At 46.7% G+C, this 20,273-nt stretch overlaps 1 protein-coding gene across 3 annotated transcripts in view; it reads left to right on the top strand.

Moving 5' to 3' along the window:
* Positions 1 to 20,273, top strand: part of LOC138467753 (zinc finger protein 544-like) — a 402,382-nt gene that overhangs the window by 79,984 nt on the left and 302,125 nt on the right. For all 3 annotated transcript variants that reach the window (XM_069607981.1, XM_069607982.1, XM_069607983.1), the window contains exons 5-6: positions 16,096 to 16,209; positions 16,530 to 16,640. In XM_069607981.1, coding sequence (XP_069464082.1) covers positions 16,096 to 16,209; positions 16,530 to 16,640 — 225 coding nt within the window. The remainder of the gene's footprint in view (positions 1 to 16,095; positions 16,210 to 16,529; positions 16,641 to 20,273) is intronic.

A 20,273-nucleotide genomic window follows, 5' to 3' on the forward strand; every position in this document is an offset into this window, starting at 1 on the left:
AGAATGGACAATAGTTCTCTCACAAGATGTATATAAATTACAGACTGAAGCCTGAAATGGTGAAACCATTCCTTGGTACATTGAAGGGTAACGCACCACATACACAGAATCTGAATGGTATTTATCTACGAAGAGAGGGAAAAACGTACTTTACTGAAGCCATCTACAGGAAGAGAAATTATATACATCCATACACAAAGTGATGGTCTGAAAACAGTACACAGACAATAATACTGAAAAAGCCTATTGGTCCCGGTTCATTCCCTGATTTAACACTTGGATACTGTGCATATTTGCCAGCTTTTTCACAAATAATGTCCTCAGTTCTAAGTTATAAAATAATCCTTCTCCAGTACCTACTAAACCTATGACACTTTCAAGATTCATGAATTATTTGATTTAAAAAAACTTCAAAATGGGGCAACATCCTAACATCTGGCAAGCTACACCTCACTCATGGGTGGCCAATTTGACTGAATTATTTTGAATGTATGGACCATTTGGTCCGAATTTAGGCTATGCGAAATGATCGTACAACCATAAATTGGTCAAATGGGCCATACGGTTCCATTATAGCGAACAAGGGGACCAGGAGTTGCAGGGGTGTCCCCCGCTCACTTTCCTTGCTATATTTGTAACGGGGGTTTAGGGTGTCCCCCGCTTCCAGTATACTGGAAGCGGGGAACTTTAAGAAAAAAACAGAGAAAGGGACCCTGCGGCGTCAGTACAAAACCTGCATTGCAGGGACTGAACTGACGCCGCAGGGTCAGATGTAAAGCGGATGGTGAAAGGTCAGTGGGGGGTGGGTGCGGATGTATGGAGGGATGTGTGGCAGAGGGAGGTGGGGATGTATTGGGGGGAGGTAGGGAGGGAGGATCGATTGATATGATTTTTCCCGCAGCAAAAATTGGGTTTTCTGCAAAATTGACTACAGTCAAATCCGCTGCGAACAATTATGCCATGGTCAAATCATACCAAACCTACTCATGATGCCATTTTGCTTTCATGGGACGGGTATGCCCAGTTTTGGGTTCCGTGCCTGCTGTTCCTAGAGACCCAAGCTACGGCTCACTAATAACTCCCAATGAGGTCGAAACAGGACTGAGGTTGCTGAACTACCCCTTTCGGAGTGGGACCAAGCCTGATTTGCATATGGACTTTCTCCTTTCTGTAATGGCTTGGCAGGCAAATAATCCTCTGGAGGTTTGCCCAGAGTGATGCCAGAGGTTAAGATTAATTCTAAACCTTCCAGCCATCACATTGTTTGCTTTAATCTTCAACCTCTAACACTGCAGGGTGAGCCTATTCTACCACCTGTTAATCACCTGTCTGTTCTCACTCCTTCACAGATCCTCAATGTTTTATTCAATAGGGTTATATAACTGGACATATCAGATCTACATCAGAAAGAACATGATATAAAATCTTACTTTGCAAATTCCTGTCATCCTTTATTTTGAAAGAGTACAGTTTTATCTACTCTTTGTTTTCCATGTTTATAATGACATTAGATTGAGGTGGCTATAGCCGTGCTTGGAGATAAGTTAGGGTAAGAAGTCTCAAGAAGGCATTCGAGTATTGCAATGAACTCATTGAAAAACAATGATCTTTGTAATTACCTAAAGACCACATTGCCAATGCTGACCAGAATATCATGGTTGGCAGCCTGAATAAGTCTGCACAAAAGAGGTACTTCATTGCAAGAGTTTACTGATATTGTTTGTGGTAGGGATGAGTTTTTATGTGTCTGATGTGTTGTGTGCTGTCCTTGCTTTTGCTAAGATTTGTTATGTTATGTATGTTATGTCTTTTACTGTATTTGTATTGCATATGGTTTTATGGTCATTCTGCCTGAAATAAACAATTGATTGGACGCTTGTAAATTAAAGTTGCTCTCACATAAAACGGTATGTAACCAGAACTGGATATTGTCATGGAATTGTACACCTTTGGATATTACCATTTTACCTTTTGCTTGGTCTGATCATAAGATCATCTTTTTTCAAGTGACTGTGGGCCTCATTACACGGAAGGCGGAGGACCAAGGTGCTATTAGCACCTTGGTCCATGCCGGTAAAATACGTGCACCGCCTTGGTGGAAAGGGGAATTACCGCCCCATTCCAAGGTTGGCGGGGCGGTAATTCCCCCTTCCTCCATTGCCCTTCCCCATTCCCATTTTTGCCCCATAGGGCATAATGGGAATGGGGAAGGTGCTAATTACGGTACCGCAAATTGCGGTACCGTAATTAGCACCCTGGTCCCTTTGCGGGTTGGTTTTTAACGATTGCTAAAAAGCAGGCGTTAAAGTACCAACCCGCAAAGGGACCTCGTAGTAAGGCAGTAAGGGTTAACGGTCACCCGTACCATTACGGTTGACCGTTAACCCTTGCCGCCTTTCGTGTAATGAGGCCCCTAGTGATGAATTCAGAACCACTGCCCCATTCTGCAGTTTCCTTTTCGACTCGATCATAGATGAACACGCCCATGGCATCATCCAGAATCGCAACAACACACCTTCCCTGTTGTCACACGTTCCTGTTCAGTGAAGAACAGCACCAAGGATCTAGCCCCATGTTCAATTTTTACTAAGCACTCATTTCAATCCAAAGTTCTCCTGGATTGCCTTATTCAGACCTAGATCACACCAATCCTTAATCCTTACTCGGACCTGTCCTTCTGTGACCCATAAACATTGTTACATTTTTACAGATGATACTGGGACAAGGTGCATACTTGTCTTTTTAGATCCCGTTTTCAAGCCACACTATGAACGTAGATGCCACTGTTAGATTTAAAAGACTACTTGTTGCAACTATCTGCTGCGGGCAGGCCAGCAATGCTGATGCTCCTTCATCTGCATGCTTCCTTTGATCACTCCGACCATCCTACTCTTCTATGAACATTAATAATGTAGGCAGTGGTGGGGTGTTGTGGGTAGAGAAGTGGATTGGATCTGTTCTCTGCCGTAGGTATTCAAAGGGTAAAGTGAACTCCTTTGAATCATGTCTTTGCCATCCGATTATGGCTACCCTGATGGGTGATGATGAACGCCCCTTCTTTTTATTTATTTTTGCTCTTTTATTCATTTTAGTGCCATTCACATGACAGTGTACAGCCTTAACATGGTCTACTACTTGAGCAGAGAGCAATATGCCACAACAATCCAGGTGATAAGCAAGTTGTCTTTGGACTTGCCGGACAGCCACACAATAACCCTGCGTGACCTTAAAATGTTTTGAACAATCAAAATATGAATGCAGACCAACTGAATCAGTCTAAATTGGTCTAAGACAGAATTTATGTGGATTATCTCAGAGACCACCTGGGTTAAAAACAACACCCCACCCTCGGTAAAAAACAATGCCCCCACCTGGTTAAAAACAACACCTGCTTGTAGTAGTAAAGGGATAGGTAGGCTTTGTCTCAGGAGAATTTGTGGAATTTTAACGCATCCAATTTATTTAAAGAAATTTGTATTTGTAATTTGTATTTGTATGTGGGAGAGTGGGTAAGGGTAATATTTACGGTGGGAGGAAGTGAGGAGGTTGTGGGGGTCTCCCCTGTATATATTTGTGGCCAAATAGAATAAAAGAAGAAAAATAAATTTGATGGATTTGAATTCGATGATTTTTCCCCAATGAAATCACATAGAACTGTAGAAAATGCCATCATCTGCATTCAAGGCTACAAAGCCGAACTCGGGCTCTTGGAGGTATTTTTCAGCTCATCCTATCCCTGAGTGTTTACTTTGTGCCTTAATACACATTTTTTTCTCATGCTTCCCAAGCAGCAGTCACAGCACGAGGGAACTATGGAACACTTGAAGCTCAGAAATGTTGAAACAAAAAAGCTTTTATTTATTTCAAATTCAGAAGACGGATCAAGAATGTATCTCATAAGAATGTGAGGTTCAAGAAGAAAAAACATGTTGAGAGAGAATTTTGAAGAAATATCTTTGTCTACCACTGGACTGTGGTCCAAAGTCTAAGTGTCCTAGGTTACATCAGTTTGTATCCAGGGTCAGACGGTCGCGAGGGGATCGTATAAAGTTGCACACAGATTTGAAGGTCTGGGACCGTGTTTTTTTTAATATTTCTTTTTTAATTGTTTTTAAATACATAACAACAACATTAGATTATACTATCTGGTTGAAGCCCCTTAGACGTACCTTCGCCTTGTCCTTGTAGCTGGGTTTCTTGTAGCATTAAAACATCCCTCCCTCCCTTCTCAACAGGTTCTCTGCTTTCTTCTTTTTTACTGTGGTGTTTAGACCCCTGACATTAAGCGTAAGGATTCTCAGGATCCCCATGGACACTGTCCACCGTGAATGTTATGTCTCCTCCACGGTTTGTCTCCAATCTGCCTTCCGGCCCCCATACCACCCTTCTCTTCTGTAGTGTACCTCAAAATCAGCTCCTTCTGGGGATACGAGGACATGGCCACGGCGTTCCACCAGTTCACCTGTCCTTTTAGGGCCCACCCGGTGCACCCTGTTGATTTTGATGTTTTCCGCCTCTTGCGCTGCCAAAATGTCTCTGAAGACTTCTTGTACTGCAGTCTTGAGGTCCTTTTCTTCCACTGCTTCAACCATATTTGTTATACATATGTTCGACCTTTGGGACCGGTTTTCCAGGTCTTCGCATTGCAACTCTAAGTTATGTGTTAGCCTCACCAAGCGCTCTTGCGTCTCGCTGTGCTGCTGCGCCTCCTCTTTCACATTTTGTACTATTCTCTCCAGCGTATCTGTTCGCTCTTCGAGTTTTGATACATCTACCCGCAGCTCCTGTACTGCCTGCTTCATATCTTCTCTCATAGTTGTAAACTGGTCCTGTACCGTGGTCATAAATTTGTCCTGTTGTTCCCTGAACCACGTCTGCATGTCCTCCTTCGTAGCTTGTGTCGCTTGTGATGGGGTCTGACTCTGTTCCTCACATGGCTCAGCATGTGTTTTCCCTCTAGTGCTAACTGAGTTGTCGGCAGACTACATCTGAACCAGGTTCAAGTCCTGTTTAACTGTCTGGGTTTGAGTCACGGGCAGCCCCCCTTTCCCTTTTGTTTTTGACATTGTAGCACCAGGTGCAGTGCGGTCTTCCAACCTCGCTGTGTGGGGGCTCTCTTTTCTTCTGTCGCCTTTACTTAGTGCTGCTCCCCCTCCTCTGCTTTCACTCCTCTGGGAGGGTGTCCGTTGCCTTGGCGGATTCCTTGCGGCTGCCCATGCTTTCCCAATCACCTTGCACTGAGTACAGGGAGTGGGTGGGGGCTTGCAGGGTTTGCTCTTCTTGTCCTTCGACGTCTGCTTGTACAACTACTCTTCTGTTGTACCCTTTCTGCCTCCCTAAATCCCCGTCCGGTAGGTTATTGTATCTCTGGTGTGATGAAATCTCCTCTGATACTGTGGTTATCCTGCAGTCTCCACTGCCTGTCCTTGTCTGTTTGCCACGGCCTAGTGGATGTTAGCGTGGGGGTTAGGGGATATCCCTGTCCCCTTGTTGCATATGTCTGTCTCCTCACTGCGGCGGTCCTCTGCTTAATACTGTCGGGGGGAGCCCAGCTTCCTACTCCGCCCCTGTGGTCTGATCGGTCTCTCCGTGGTCGGGGTCCTGTGTGCTCATTTCCCCCTATGTGGAAAGGGTGGAAAGCCTGTTGCCTTCCCCAATATTATGTGGGGGCCGTTTGGATGGGCTCAAAATGGGCTCTCCCTGCGTCTTAGCGCTGTCAACGGTTTACCGGCTGGGGTAGAGAGCCCCCTTCTGTTGCCGCAACATTTCCGATGACCTTCTGGGAAGGGGGGAGAAACCGCTCGCCCAGCCGGTTCTTTGCTGTGGCCCCTCCTTCTCTGCCACCGGGGCTCACCTCACCCGTGGCCCCCCTTAGTCGCTGGTGGCGTGCCCCCAAGGTCCGGCCGCCGCTCGCGGTCTGGGTCTCCCCTCTGGATGAAATGCACCTGCCCATGCACCTGTATTGTGGTGGGGTGGAGGGGCCGGTCCTCGCTCCACCGTCTTGATTAGCGAGCCCCACCACCGGGTCTGGTATGAGTTCGGGCACAGAGAGTCCCCGCGGATCTCCCTTGGGGCACTCCTTCCTTCTCCCTTGGGGGCCGCTCATGCTCACGTTGCCCCGGAGCGCCTACCTCAATGGGGGCGTTGCCTGGTGCTGCCAGTCCTCCCGCGTGGTGAGCAGTCTTGTCCCTGGCTCCACGGAGCCTCACCCCTCGTCCGCGTCCGCTCCCGCTCCTCTCTCCGGCACTTCACTTGGTCTGCGACTCTGCTGGGACCGGGGCTGGCACGGCGCTGCTCTGATGCCGCCTGTTTCCGTGCTTCCTGATATCTCACTCGACTCTCCTGATCCGGAGTGGATTTCGCACCAAACGTATTACTGCAATGGCGCTGTCATGAGGAATGCTCCGATAAGAGTAGGTGCGATCGGCACCACCCTCCGCTTCTCTGCATGTTCACAGGTGAGACGCCTAGTCACACCGATCTCTCTGACCGATGGAGTTGATATTTCACTTGTCCAAAACTTCTTTGTGGTACTTTATAATCGCGTCCCGGTGGGAGAGACATCTACGCACGTCTCCTCGCTCCGGCTGCCATCTTGGAATCCGGTCTGGGACCGTTTTGCAGATTTTGCCAACGTATTTGGGCCTTCCTGGGCGTTGGTCCTTTGTCTTCCATATGAAAGTTGATGTCTTCTCTTTCTCGCACAGGTGGATTTTCTGGCCGCATTCCTTCTTGTCTCACGCACGAGCCAATGACAGTGTGCTGTGCTCTGAGTAAGGTACCACCTTATGTTGCTCAAGAGTCCACCACAAGTTCTGGCCTCCTACAAGTCCATCACAAGTTCAGGTTTCCTGCGAGCCTGCCACAGGCTCTTTGATTATCACAGCCTCCTGGCATGGACTCTCATAGAGCCTTCCAGGCTCAAACATTGAGTATACCCTTCTAGCTCTGAATCTCATCAAACCCATCAGGCTCAAGTGGTCCACTTGCAAGCCTTTCTTAGAGGGTTTGGCAGGACTAACAGAATCTGGATTATGGCTCCCAATTAGCTCCCAGTTATCTTAGCATGTCTTCTACTGTATTGCTAACCTTCAGCTTTTGCCCTGCCGTTTTCTGGGCCCATGTTAGGCTCTTTGCTTTTCTCGCTAACTTTTTCACTCTTACCTCATCCACACACTAGTACCACAGGCCTTGCAGTCTGCCTTTCTGCATCCCTTTCAGCCTGTGGCTCTATTGGGTTGGCCAGTGCTGGTCTCCTGTCTTGGACCTCTCTCTCCACTCAGTGTCCACTCTGTCCCTCCTTCCTTTCCAACCTGTCCCTTCCTCTGATGACCTCTTTCAGGGCCAGTGCTATCACTAGGTAAGGTTAGGCGTTTGAATTATATTGTGAAAATGTTAGATCGAAGACAATAACCATGTATACATTTTTTGTTTACATATATTTATTATTCTCTCTCACAAGTCATCTCGACTACTTGAAGGCAGCAGCAGGCAGCGCAGCAGACACTTTGTGATTCGGGTCGAGACAGTGCGCATTAACACTAACACTGCAGGTCTCGTGAGGCTCAAGCAAATGTTCTTCTCCTGGACCGTCCATGGACTGCCCTGACCCTGCACTAGCTGCTGGCAGTGGTGTCGGTAGAGGGGCGGGCATTGGAGGCTTTAGCCCCAGGTCTTTTGGTTGAAGCCTGTATACAAGCTCAATGGCTACCACCAAAAGGCTAGCTAGCCCTGAATTCTAACAGTCCTGACATCAGTGTAGTACCAAATTTTTTCCAGACCAAGCAACCCCCCTGGCTGCAGCCTGCCTCAGTTGGCCTTGGGTGGCGCCCCTGCTTGAGAGAGACTCAGAAACACGCACAGGCAGGTGAGGGGCAATATTGCTTTGTAATTGTTGTTCTGCCTCTCTGTCTCGGGTGGCAATAGCCAAACTGGGATAGAGTAGAGAAAGTGCACATTGGAGCCAATGGAAGTTTGTGGATTGCAGGCTGACAGTACTAATTTCCAGCCTTTTCGGTGCTGCTTACATCCAGTTGGCATTAACCAAGTTCAAATCCCCACAAAGCATTTTAGTTTCATTGAATGAGAGTGCAGCGTGCAGGAAAACAGTGCAGCGTCATGGAGTTACCATGGAGGTTGTACTGAATTTTATGTAAGGCCTGAACTTCTTATATCAACAGTGTCTGAGGAAATATCATCTCTGGGATTGGCATTGCAGAGCAGGCAGCTTTTCCAGGCCTCTGAGTCCCCTGTGTGACATTACCACACAACGTGCACTCATTTTGCTAAATAATCCCTGTTCTACTACTGCCCATTTCATTATGAGGCTTCTCTGAGACAGCTATCATGCGTTTTTCTTATATACTTCACATCAGTTTCTTCAATGCCTTCAAGTGCCACTGAAAACTGCTGCTTGCAAGAGTGGACACAAAAACACCCAGAAGAGAGCGCACACCACTCTACTGAAAGGGCTTTATTAATTGCCTTTTAGATCAAAAGCCCTCATCCTGGTTCATTAGATACTCTGTGGCCCAGCAGTCTTATTCCTTTTAACAAAAAGAAAAACGGTACAAGCCTGCCAAGGTCCTCGATTCTTAGTATAAATGTGTGCTCTTCATTCCGATATTTAAGCATTCTTGTGGACGCATTCCTTTTCTAATTTTCTTTTTTGCTGTGCTGACTATTGACAGCAATTTGTTGTCATTTGATCATTAGCGCTACATAAATGAAATAGACAATTACTATCCGTTCCTGGTGTAAAATACGCTGTTCTAGCATATCTTTCAAGGTCAACATCAGTCGGTAATTGATAGGGTCACTTGTGTCCCCCTTCTTCAATATCGGAATTGCCAACGGCCGCTTCCAAGAAGAGGGAGTAGGTCTGTGTGACTTATTAATGGTCAAAAGGCTAAACGTATAGGTAACTGTCTTCTTTTGGATTTGAAGGGAATATTTGTATCAGATGGAATGAGAGGTATGCGCTGTATAAGAACAGTATCTAAGTTCCATCAATTACACCGGCCTCTATGATGTGTCTTTGCAGACGCGTAATTGTCAACTATTGTTCCATTGCAGAGTCCCCGTGATGGCATAAGATTGCGTAGTAGCATGATTACAGCACCTACTTTCAGTTTTAGCTTGTGAGAAGACATTCATCCTACAGTGTTTTGCTCTTTAGAGACCCAAACGTTGAGCCGGTAATTAACTGGTCATTGACACTGGAACCGCTGTGCCCTGTGTGACAGAAGTGGGGGTGGAAAGAAGAAGTAACGTGACATTATTCCGAATGTTTGTTATAGTGGAAGGTGAAGGTGACTGTGTAGAACCATGCTCATTCTGTTTGTTAAAATTATAGCTGTTGTTGAAGGGCACACAGAGGTGCACTTTGTGTGAAGCCATCATGAAGTAGACATAGACAACAGGTTCAAGATTGGTTCTCAATAATTTTATTTAGCTTAAAAGTCAGGATGGAGTAAGGCCTAATTTTCCCTATGCTAAGGTGGGATTTCCCCACTTGAAGAAAATGTATTAAGATAATCTGTGTCAGGAAGTCCAACTCAAAAGTCTGTCTGTGTCCATAACACTACTTGCCGTCGCAACTAACTGTATACAATGTGTAGGGATGTCAGCATCAAAATGAATAGTGTTCCAAAATAAAGTTCCGAGCTTCAAAACAGTTCACAAGAGTTCAAATCTTTCAGCTTTTCAAAACAACGCAATTCCTTGGGACACTTCTCAGCTCTTTTGTTATCAGTACTTTTCACTGGTTCACATTGATAGTTCTGTTTCTTGACTTCAAAATCACATAAGTGGCCATTACAAAACACAAGCTTCTTTATGGATACTTTCATTGGGTTTTTCCATAAAGGGGGCACTCGGTCTATGCGCATTTGTCGGACCACAAGGTCCACCGATTGCAGGTCACACAACCAATACCCTCTTCTGATCTGCTTTCCAGATGTCTTGATCTCCTCTAACCCCCCAACCCCCATCTCCATCCCTCTGACCACTCCTCTCCTCTGGAGTGATTACTCCCTCCTCTCCTCTCATCTCTCCCTATCTTCCCCAGATGCCAAGCCTACCCCAACACTGCCACCTACCTTCTCGGACATCCGGCCCATGAAGCGTGTGTCAGTTGAGGCTTTCGCTGCCACCTTCTCCCACCCCCACCTCTGGCTGACTCACATCCTGACACAGCCCTGTGTATGCTCTACTCCTCTATTTCCGATACTCTGGATGCTCTTGCCCCTGTCATGAGGATCCGTTTCAAGCCCAAAGCCAATTGCAATTCTTGGTATGACTCTGACCTAGCTACACTTAAACGTAAGTGTAGGGTGGCTGAGAGGAAATGTTCATCCTCTGACAAACTGGCCTGTCGCCTGCTCCAAAGGCAATACCAACTCTCTGTCCACACTAAGAAGAGAGCCCACATCCAAGCCCATGTCTCTGTGGCATCTAACAACTCAGCCAAACTCTTTAAAATCTGCAAGGAGCTGGCCAACCCTGCTGCAGTCTCGACCTCTCCTGTCGCTTCCCAGGCCCTTTTTACTCACTTCCTCTCTAAAACCCAGGATATCCTGTCCACCCTCTCGCCCCCTCCTCTCTCCTCCACTCTCCTTCTGTGAACTCTGGCCCTCCTACAGCCACCCCCACTCTCTTTCTCGTCCTTTTCTCTTTTCTCCCCTGACGAGGTCTCTAGACAAGTCTGATCTATGAAAGTCTAGTCAAAACAGGTTCTTCCCTGTTCTTCCGAAACCATCAAGGACCACATTGACACCCTCGCTCCTGCCCTGGCTGATTTCTGCAACCTCTCCTTTGCCTCAGGAGCCTTCCCCTCCCCTCTGAAGCACTCTCTTGTGCACCCTCTTCTCAAGAAACCCACAGCTGACCCTTCTTGCCCGGCTAACTATCGCCCAATCTTCATCACTCCTTTTCTGGGAAAATTCCCGGGAAAGCTTGTCTTCTCGCAGCTTAACCTTTGCTCTGATTCTGTTGGTAGTCTCCACGGCCATCAGTCTGGCTTTAGAGCTGCCAGAAGCACAGAAACTGCTCTCCTGAACATCTGTGAAGATCTGCTCTCCAACCTTGACTCTAACATCCCCTCTGTCCTCATCCTACACAATCCCTCTTCGGCCTTTGACACGGTCAACCATACCATCCTGCTCAACTGTCTCTGTGACAAACTGGGTATCACCGATCAGGCTCTGGCCTGGCTGACCTCTTTCCTCTCTGATCGACCCTCCCAGGTCCAACTTGGGTCCTTCCTTTCATCTATCTCCCTTTCTACCTGCAGTGTTCCCCAGGGGTCTAACCTCTCATCCTCGCTCTTCAACCAATACCTGGCAACTCTCGCCCACCACATTGCCACTTTCTGCTCCAATTTTCAATGCTATGCTGATGACACTCAACTCACTTTCAGGCTTCCCTCGGCCACCTCCTCTCCTTCTCTCATCTCTGATTGCCTATCTGCGTTTCAGGATTGGTGTGCCACCAACAATCTCTGCCTGAATGCCAGCAAGATGGAGATCCTCCTCATCGGCACACCTTCACCCTCCTTTCCTGTCACTCTCTGGCCGGCCTCCCTTGGCCCTCCTCCTACCCCCACCTGTGAGGCTAAGAACCTCGGGTCATCTTTGACTCCACGCTTTCCTTCTCTGCCCACATCTATGATGTCTCTAAAAAGTCAAACTTTCTACTGCACCTCGTCAGAGGTATTCTGCCTTTCCTCTACTTCCCCCCAGAAGCTCACTGTCTATCGAGCCCTGGTTCTCTCTAGGTTGGATTATTGTAACAGCCTCTTTCTAAATCTACCTGCTTCTACTCTCCGCCCTTTGCAACTTATCCAGAACAGGGTTGCAAGACTTGTCCTTGGCCTCAAGCCCTGGGATCGTATCTCTCCAGCCCTGAAATCTCTCCACTGGCTCCCAGTGGCTGCAAGGATTAAATTCAAAATCGTTTGCATTGTCCACAAGGCTTTCTGGGGCCTGGGTTTAAAATACCTTCAGCTGTCCCTCCGTAAATACCTTCCCTCCCGAGCTCTTCACTCCTCCTCTAACTCCCTCAGGGTCAGTCATTTTTCAAAGAAACGAGCTGGGGGTAGATTTATGTTTTCGCTGGGGCCTCCCTCTGGGACAGCCTCCCTGCCACTCTGAAACTTGAGGAGAACCATCTCCGGTTCCGGAAGTACCTTAAGACCTTCCTCTTTTCTTCTGCCTTTGCTCCTCTTCTCCCCTGCTGATCTGCTCTGTCTCGGGACTGTGCACCTGGTTTACCCTCTGACTTTCGGGACAGGTACTTACTCACCCTGCCACCCACACGCACTGCCTCCTGGCAATCCCTTGCACTGGGGTCTGTATCTGTAGTAACCATACAGCCCCTCCCCCTTTTCTGCACTTGTCAGACACACCCTGTCTGTTGCCTTAAACCTAGCACTTGCCACTTGCTGGCTGTACTACCACTGTTTGTTGCTTTTTATTTATTTATTATTTATCTGTTTTCTTTTGCTGAGCACTTTCCACTTCCCCCCCGCCAATGCACTTTCCCCTTCCCCTCTCCCATGCACTTGCACATTCTCAATGTCACTGGGCCTAGTAAGATCGCTGTTTTGTTTTCCCTTGTTCCCCTTCCTTGCCCCGTCACCCTCTGAAACACTTGTGTACGAGCATGATACAAATAAAATATCAATATCAATTGTCCGAGGGATCTGGGTCCACTGGAGTCTGAGGCGTGGGACATCAGAATAGCTGCCAGGCTCCGCTTAATCTAATACAAAATATTACACCAGGCATATTACTCCTGGGCAGCGATGGCACGGTGGGAGGTGGTGACAGTGGGGTGTGTCTGAGGTGTGGGTGGACAGAGGGTACCTTCTTCCACATGGTGTGGAGCTGCGATTCCTTTCAGGACGTTTGCCGTAAGTGCATCTGTCAGACATCAGGGGTGCTGGGTTCTCATGTTCCGTAAGACCCGGAATTGGTGCTATTGGGAACCTGGGGGGGTAGGGGAGTTTACAAGACATGACAATACATTCCTCGCTGTAGTGTTGGGGCTTGGGAAGAGGCTCGTAGCTGCAACGTGGGGGTCTGCGGAAAGACTAAGGGCCTCATTACACGGAAGGCGGTGAGCCATGGCGCTATTAGCGCCATGGCTCATGCCGGTAAAATACCGGCACCGCCTTGGCGGAAAGGGGATTTACCGCCCCATTCCAAGGTTGGTGGGGCGGTAAATCCCCCTTCCGCCATTGCCCTTCCCCATTCCCATTTCTGCCCCATAGGGCTCTATGGGAATGGGGAAGGCGCTAATTACGGCACCGCAATTTTGCGGTGCCGTAATTAGCTCCAAGGTCCCTTAGCGGGTTGGTTTTTAACACCTGCAAAAAGCAGGCGTTAAAGCACCAACCCGCTAAGGGACCTCGTAGTAAGGCGGTAATGGTTAACGGTCACCGTTACCATTAACGGTGGCCGTTAACCATTACTGCATTCCGTGTAATGAGGCCCTAAGTCTCAGCCGCTGAGTCGCAGAGGTCGACAGATGTGCGTCCCTGGAAAGGCGAATCTATAATGCTAGAGGCTGTCCTTTGAAATTCCCAAAAGTGTGTGGAGGATGGGTAGGAGACGAGTGAGGGATGAACAATGTATCACCCTGGAGGGTGGATTCGTTCTGACCATGCATAATATGGAACTATTGCCTGATACAGCCCTTTCCCGGCTTACCTGTGATCTTAATGTATGTACTGTGACACTTTTGACATGCTGTAACCCAGTTTTGGCGATCTTTGTTTGTTTGTTATGTGTTTTATTGGAAAACAATAAAGAGATTTATAAAAAAAATAAAGAAAACATGTCTCCACTGCTTTCTTTTGACAGTGAAGCTTGTTTCTTTCAACCCTTTACTGTGGCTTGGTTGGCCACCATGCACTTTGTTACACCTTCTGTACTCTTCTGGCTCTTGCCAATACAGGTTTCCTCTTAACCTGCAGTGCCTTGAACTCTTTTGCTTTGGCCACTATTTGCTTCATAACCTTGGTATGCTCTTGGCTTTGCCAACACTAGTGTCTCAAACAATTCATTCTGTGGTATCTGCTGACTATAATGTCTTTCAATTTGTTTGGTATTCACAAGCATTTGTTTCAGCATTCAAAAGTGCTTATAACAACTTTTAGTTTGTTCGATTTCCAAAAGTTTTTGTTTCAAGTTCCCGAAGCGCCCCGGTATGAGTGTTTCCCTGTATTCACTCACCGGTTTCACACGGCAGCTCCCTTCGGCTCCTTTCCACTCTTCCCTCTGCTTTCTGGCTTCCAATTTCCACTGTTCCCTCGCAGAGGCCATAGAGAGCACTGCTTGCTTTCCTTGAGTCCCACGGTGACTGGAGTGCTTGGGCACCCCACAACTCCCGCTGTGTGCACCTGACAAGGAGGGATTGCAGGACTTCCAGCCCCTCTCACGGCCGGACTCGGCGTCCCTCTCTCCTGTCCGACACGGCTCTCAGCTCCTGTGTGTCCCGCTCCTCTCTCTCCACCCCGCTTTGTTGCTGTCCACTTTGCTTCAGCCCGCTTCTCTTTCATGCTGTGCGGCAAGCATTTTTATACTCATTCGAATTGCTAAATGACCACAGGTGTGGGTCATTAAATTCAATTGCCTGACCATGGTGTATCCTATTAGGTGGACATGCCTGGTTGCTTCACCTGCATAACTCCAAGGCCATCTTCTTCATCTCTGTACCCAAGTGGTGTTTGAGAAGGTTTGAATTAAAGGAAGTGTGCATAATTCTGTGTTGTCTTCTCCTCGTTTTGGTACTTAACTGATGTGTGTCTGCATTAACAATATAAGGCTGATAGGTGTTTATATCACCCACGCGAGGATGTGTCCTCCTAGTTGGTCTCATCCTCATCCCAGTGTTGAGGTGGTGTTTCTGGGCGGTATTTTGAAGGGATGAAAAGGGAAAGGGCTGAAAATAGCCAACAAAGGCTTAGGGAATAGTGGGCCCATTCTTAAAAGGGAATAGGGGATACCATGTCTCACCTAAGGACATCCCCTGCCCACTCCCCAAGTTCCCTCCACTCAGGTGATCCTCCCTAGCATATCCACCCCCAAGCTGGGGATCCAAAAGTGATGGCCTTTCCCTGGCCACCTGACATGAGTTTCAGGGGGAAAAGAAGTGATGACTCCCTCATGTTCCTCACATTTGCCTTTTGGACAGCAGAGGGCAACCCAACACTGATAAATAGCATCAGCTGAGTATGGAAGCATACCTAAGCATTTTATATATAGATATGTGAAATACAACTTTGTCACAGTTTTAAAGATTTCCTATACCTGCTGCATTTGCATCAAGTACCATTTTTGGAATACATGGGAGAGGCACCAGCCAATAAGATGACTCAGAACTCGTATTTTATTAATCAGTGAAAGCCTGTGTTCCATGCTGTCTGCTGGCACCTCTTCTGCTTTCTGCCATTTTCTCTTCCTCATGCTTGCAACCGCCCCTCACCCCCCCCAGAACACAGGACGTCTTGCTCTAGCTCCCTCTAACTCAAGCCATTCTTTGCACCCTTCATTACCTCCTTACCTGCATCTTCTCTCTCCCAGATCACGCCTCCTTCACTGTGCAGGAGGCTGAATGCCGCAAGGGTACCTTTGCCGTTTGACAGTTAACCCTCTTTGTAGGTTTTTGTTTTGCCAATTTATCTGGTTTGAGCTCTCCTTGAATGCTGTTTCTGTGCTGATAACTATAATTCCTGGTCTTTAATGGGTGGTTATTCCCCATAGCCCTCATTAAAGGCCAACCCTCTGCTCAAGCCTGTCAACTCGAGCTGTGGGGCGTCATCACCCGTTAAGGCATGCAGCAGGGACAGTTATCCCCTCAGTAAATCACACAAATCCAAGTGACTTATTACCCTATAATGAATACAATATTTGTGGTTAAAGAAACTTAATCTTGCAGTTAATGTGGAAAAACAAATGCAGGCCATGGATTATGAGTAGGAATAATAGTTTCCTCTTGTACTTTCTCATGAAGATATAATTCTATGAAAATGGTCCTTTCCCATTTTTCTATAGTTCTGATCTCTGTAACTGTTTTTGTTTGGCTCAACAGGTTTTCCAATTCTTAATCCTGACGCAGGATTACAGAAGGCAGTAGAAACAAGTGTAAGTTTGATGGATGAGCCTGGTGTGGAATTGAGAGAATGCAGCACTGACCCCAGCTCAGGTAGATATTAACACTCCAAAATAATTCTTTGCGATTAATGCAATGTAAAGTATAATCCTTTTCCAATTTGTGAAAAGAATTTACTCAATTGACTGTGATCTAGGGATTTGAATGTAGGTATTGTCAATGACCTCCCAAAGCATCCATTCGGTCCATTTTATAAACCTCTTAATTGTCATTAGATGTTGTTTTGTTTTGTCTGCTCCTATCTTTACTTGTGTGGAATTATGCAGGCAAATACTATGTTTGCTCAACCTCTTTATTCTTGCATAGAACACTAACTTTTTTATATATTGTATATATGTTTTTTCCCATATCAGGGCCTCCGGTTACCACATCGTTTGTTCCATATTGCCTCAAAAAAGAGGGGGAGGGTTATTCATCGGGCCATCAAGACTGTGAGAGGAGGGAAGGCGTCACTCCTGCAACAGGTGAGTAGGCATAGTTTGCCTGTGCAGAACAGTGTTTATTGCCTTCATTGCTCATCTTTGAAATGTCATCTGGTAATTTCTGTCAGCTCTCAACACTTAAGCAATAAGCCCCGAGCTGGGGGGGCATTACCGCTTCAGGCTTATTGCTAATAGTACCCCGGCCCGTACTAATAGTGTCTTTTTTAAGATGTGAGATAACTGCCGCGTCTAGCAACTGAAAGAAGGAAAAAATAAATAAAAATGGCCGCCACGGAACGGTGATCAGGGACTATACATAATACTTTAGTGAGGGGTGCAACCATTTGCATAGCCCCACCCTTAAGTTTGTGATGTTGCCTTTTATGTTTCTTTCAAAGGCATATGCCACTGCTCTAATGCATGCCTTTACCGCTGCCCAGTTTCAGAACATGCCAAAGAGCGCTGCTGAACTTAGATGTGAGTTTGTGAACCCATGACAGCTGCACTTTAAATGTTACGTTTTAAATTCACTCATCACATACAGGATTCTGGTTTAAATTTGAGTTTGTGAATTGTTTGAGAACCAAACCAAAATATGTATCTCTATTTTAGACCCACATTTGGTGATTTTTTTAATAGAACGATAGATGATTTTCACTGCATTAGTTGCAGTTTTCAATTTGCCGGAGATGCCAGCAAAGGATACAAGCTTGGTGTAAATCCATCCAGTGATTTTTGTATTACGTGAGAGTAAAACATTCTTTACGGGCGTTTGAATGGGATTTGGTACTTTTTAGACCTCTCTATATGAGTTTTGTGCTACGTATAGAGGTTTTAGGACTTTTCTACCAAAAGAGAATCCTGTTTTTTTGTAAAGGTTTGTGCAGTATATAAATGTTGGAAATGTTGATATTAAGATTACTGCACCCACTGAGTATTGGAAAGAATGTTTGTGGTAACCTTACCATTAGCATTTCCAGTGTTTATGTGGAATGTGGCCAGGGTAAAATATAGGCTTGCTAGTCCGGAGAGCCTGATTCTCTTTGGCGGATAATCCTTCTCCAGGAGACATGGACAGGAGGAAGTGTCTGTGGATGGTTTTATTGCACACTTTGTGGCGGCTTAGAGAAGTCAAAGGGGGGCGTAGTTCTGGAGGTTTGTGTATACTGGTTAAATCTAACCCTGTGAGCAAGTCATTTCCTTTGGAGTCTCTGCATCCTTTTTTCCAGGTTGTTAGAATTTGCGGGTCTGGTACAAATGACATACGTCCTCATCACGAGTTGGGCGGTAGCCCTTAAATGCGGCGTTAACGCTATTACTGCCGCATTTAAGGGTCCGACCAAACATGGGTCTGGCGTGTTTAACCCCAGCTCAGAGCTGGGGGTAAACGTGCCGGAAAAATTCCCATTTTCGAGCGCCATTAGCACTGCGCTATTAGCGCTATTTTCTTCTCTATTGTACTACCCTGCCCTTCTCACCAAGTCTGGTAGGAAGGAGTTCAAAAAGGATATCCTGGTGTCCAACCCAGGCCTCCCTATCGCTGATACATAGAGCAGTGCTTCCTACAGACAGACCCTCACTGACATCCCCCAATGGGGAATGGGGAATTACAGTTACCGCCCAACCCTTGATCTCTCGCTAATAGCGTCAAACCGGTTGGTGGTAACGCTATTAGCGCGGGCGGTAACCCAAGGTAGTACAATGTTGTTAAATTTCTATAATCGTCCTCATGCCCAGTATGCGAGGAACTCTCTCTCTGTTTCATATTCTGTGATGGATGATCTTGTTCCTTGGGTAGCCTCACAGAATATGGTTCTTATCCTGGGAGGGGGGTCATTATCGAAAAGATGGGGAGGGGTTGGACGGTACAGTCTATGACACCTCTGAGGTAGATCTGGCAAGGAAACCCACACCAGCTATGATGGATATTAGAACGTGTGCCGAAGGTCTCAGGCTTTTCCATTACCTCTTTGATTGGGGGCTACGCACAGTAAATGGTAATTTTTTTTATGACATTCCTGGCAAGTTTACTTTTTCTTTCACGCTGGGTCGCTCCACAATTCACTTTATATGTGTCCCGGTTAAATTCTGGGATTCACTTCTGGGTTTCGAAAGTGGTGGGCGAAATTTGTAGCGATCACTTCCCGATCAAGTTTGAACTTAACATTTTAGAGAGGCGTGTTTTGTCTCCACAGCCGTATCTCCCTGAAGAATCACTGGAATCCTCTAGGCATAGGCTCAAATGGAAGTCCTGTGAGCGGGTCTGTTGAGGAAGGTAGTCCAAGTTAACCGGCAGGAACTCGACACCCTGCTTGCAGCGCTGTGTGATGAGAGTATTATTGTGGCCAAATTTGTGTCCCTAACGTCCAATCTAGCATACACGTTCACTACTGTGCCATGTAGAGGGAAGGGTCTGGTCAGGCTGGGCTGGTTTAACTTGGATTGAATGTGAGCAAAAACCAGGTTACTTGCCACACTGAAGAATCCCCTGGCCTCTGAAGTTGATATCGTTGGCGGCAGGGTTTCTTATAAGATGGTTATTGCTAGAAAATGCAAGATCGAGGCTGAAGCATGGGCTGACTGGGTTTGAGAACCCGCTAGCAACGATGCAAACAATGTCCCATTTCATAAATATAAGCCCAAAGTGATGGATGCTATGGTTTATGACCAGGCGTGGTTGGCCCATTTTTCTGACCTATATTCTGTGGGCTATAGAGGAGTTACTCTTGAATATTTACAAACCGAGGATTCCTTATAGATTATGGGGGTAGCTGCCAAAGAGAAGATTGAATTCACTGTGGGTGAAATTATGAAAGCCATTAAGTGCCAGTATAGTCACAGGGCACCTTGTCCTGATAATGTCTGACTGACTTTTTTCTCTCTGAGTCTGATCTGTGGAGACCAATTCTGACTCTGGGCTTTAATGGAATATGTGCTCGGGGTATGACTCCAGATTATTGGTCGTTTGCCATCATCTAGCCAATTTATACGAAAGGGCTGCAGACTCATTCCCACTTCATACAGGCCTATTTCTCTCTTGGATTCCCTTTTTAAAATTCTTGGGCGTGCCATTTTAGCAAGGTTAGAAGCTTGGGTAGAGGTTAGTAATATTCCCTCTCCCATACAGTTAGGGTTCAGATCCAGTCTCGGTACTTCCGAACAGTCTCTGAAACTCTATCTTGTGGTGGCCCACTCAGTGATTGTCAAGGACGAGCCGATCTACCTTGCCTTCACGGATCTGAACATGGCTTTTGACAAAGTTAATCATGAAAAGCTTTGGCACGTGCTCAGATCCATGAACTGTCCACAGGCTTTAATCAGTCTCTTGGTTAGACTGCATTATTCAGCCCAAGCCTGTGTGAGGAGTGGTGCAAATGGGAGATGCACTGCCCCTTTTCCAGAGGAGCTAGGGGTGTAGCAGGGCTCTGTTCTGATGCCCCTGCTCTTCTGTTTGTATATGAATGGCCTATATGATTGTTTGCTAAACTCTACCCTGGATGTCCCTAGGATGGTTAATCTGCCTATGCCACTCTTGATGTACGCAGACGAGACGGTTTTAATGGTGCATACTCCTCGAGTGTTGCAGAGGCTTATTCATGACTACACCTCGTTCATGGACACTCTGGATCTTGTGGTCAATGCTCAAAAGTCAGCCATGATGGTCTTTTGTGGGGG

This window comes from Ambystoma mexicanum, chromosome 4q (assembly GCF_040938575.1).
Source record: "Ambystoma mexicanum isolate Mex_15411 chromosome 4q, UKY_AmexF1_1, whole genome shotgun sequence".
Classification (NCBI taxonomy): domain Eukaryota; kingdom Metazoa; phylum Chordata; class Amphibia; order Caudata; family Ambystomatidae; genus Ambystoma; species Ambystoma mexicanum.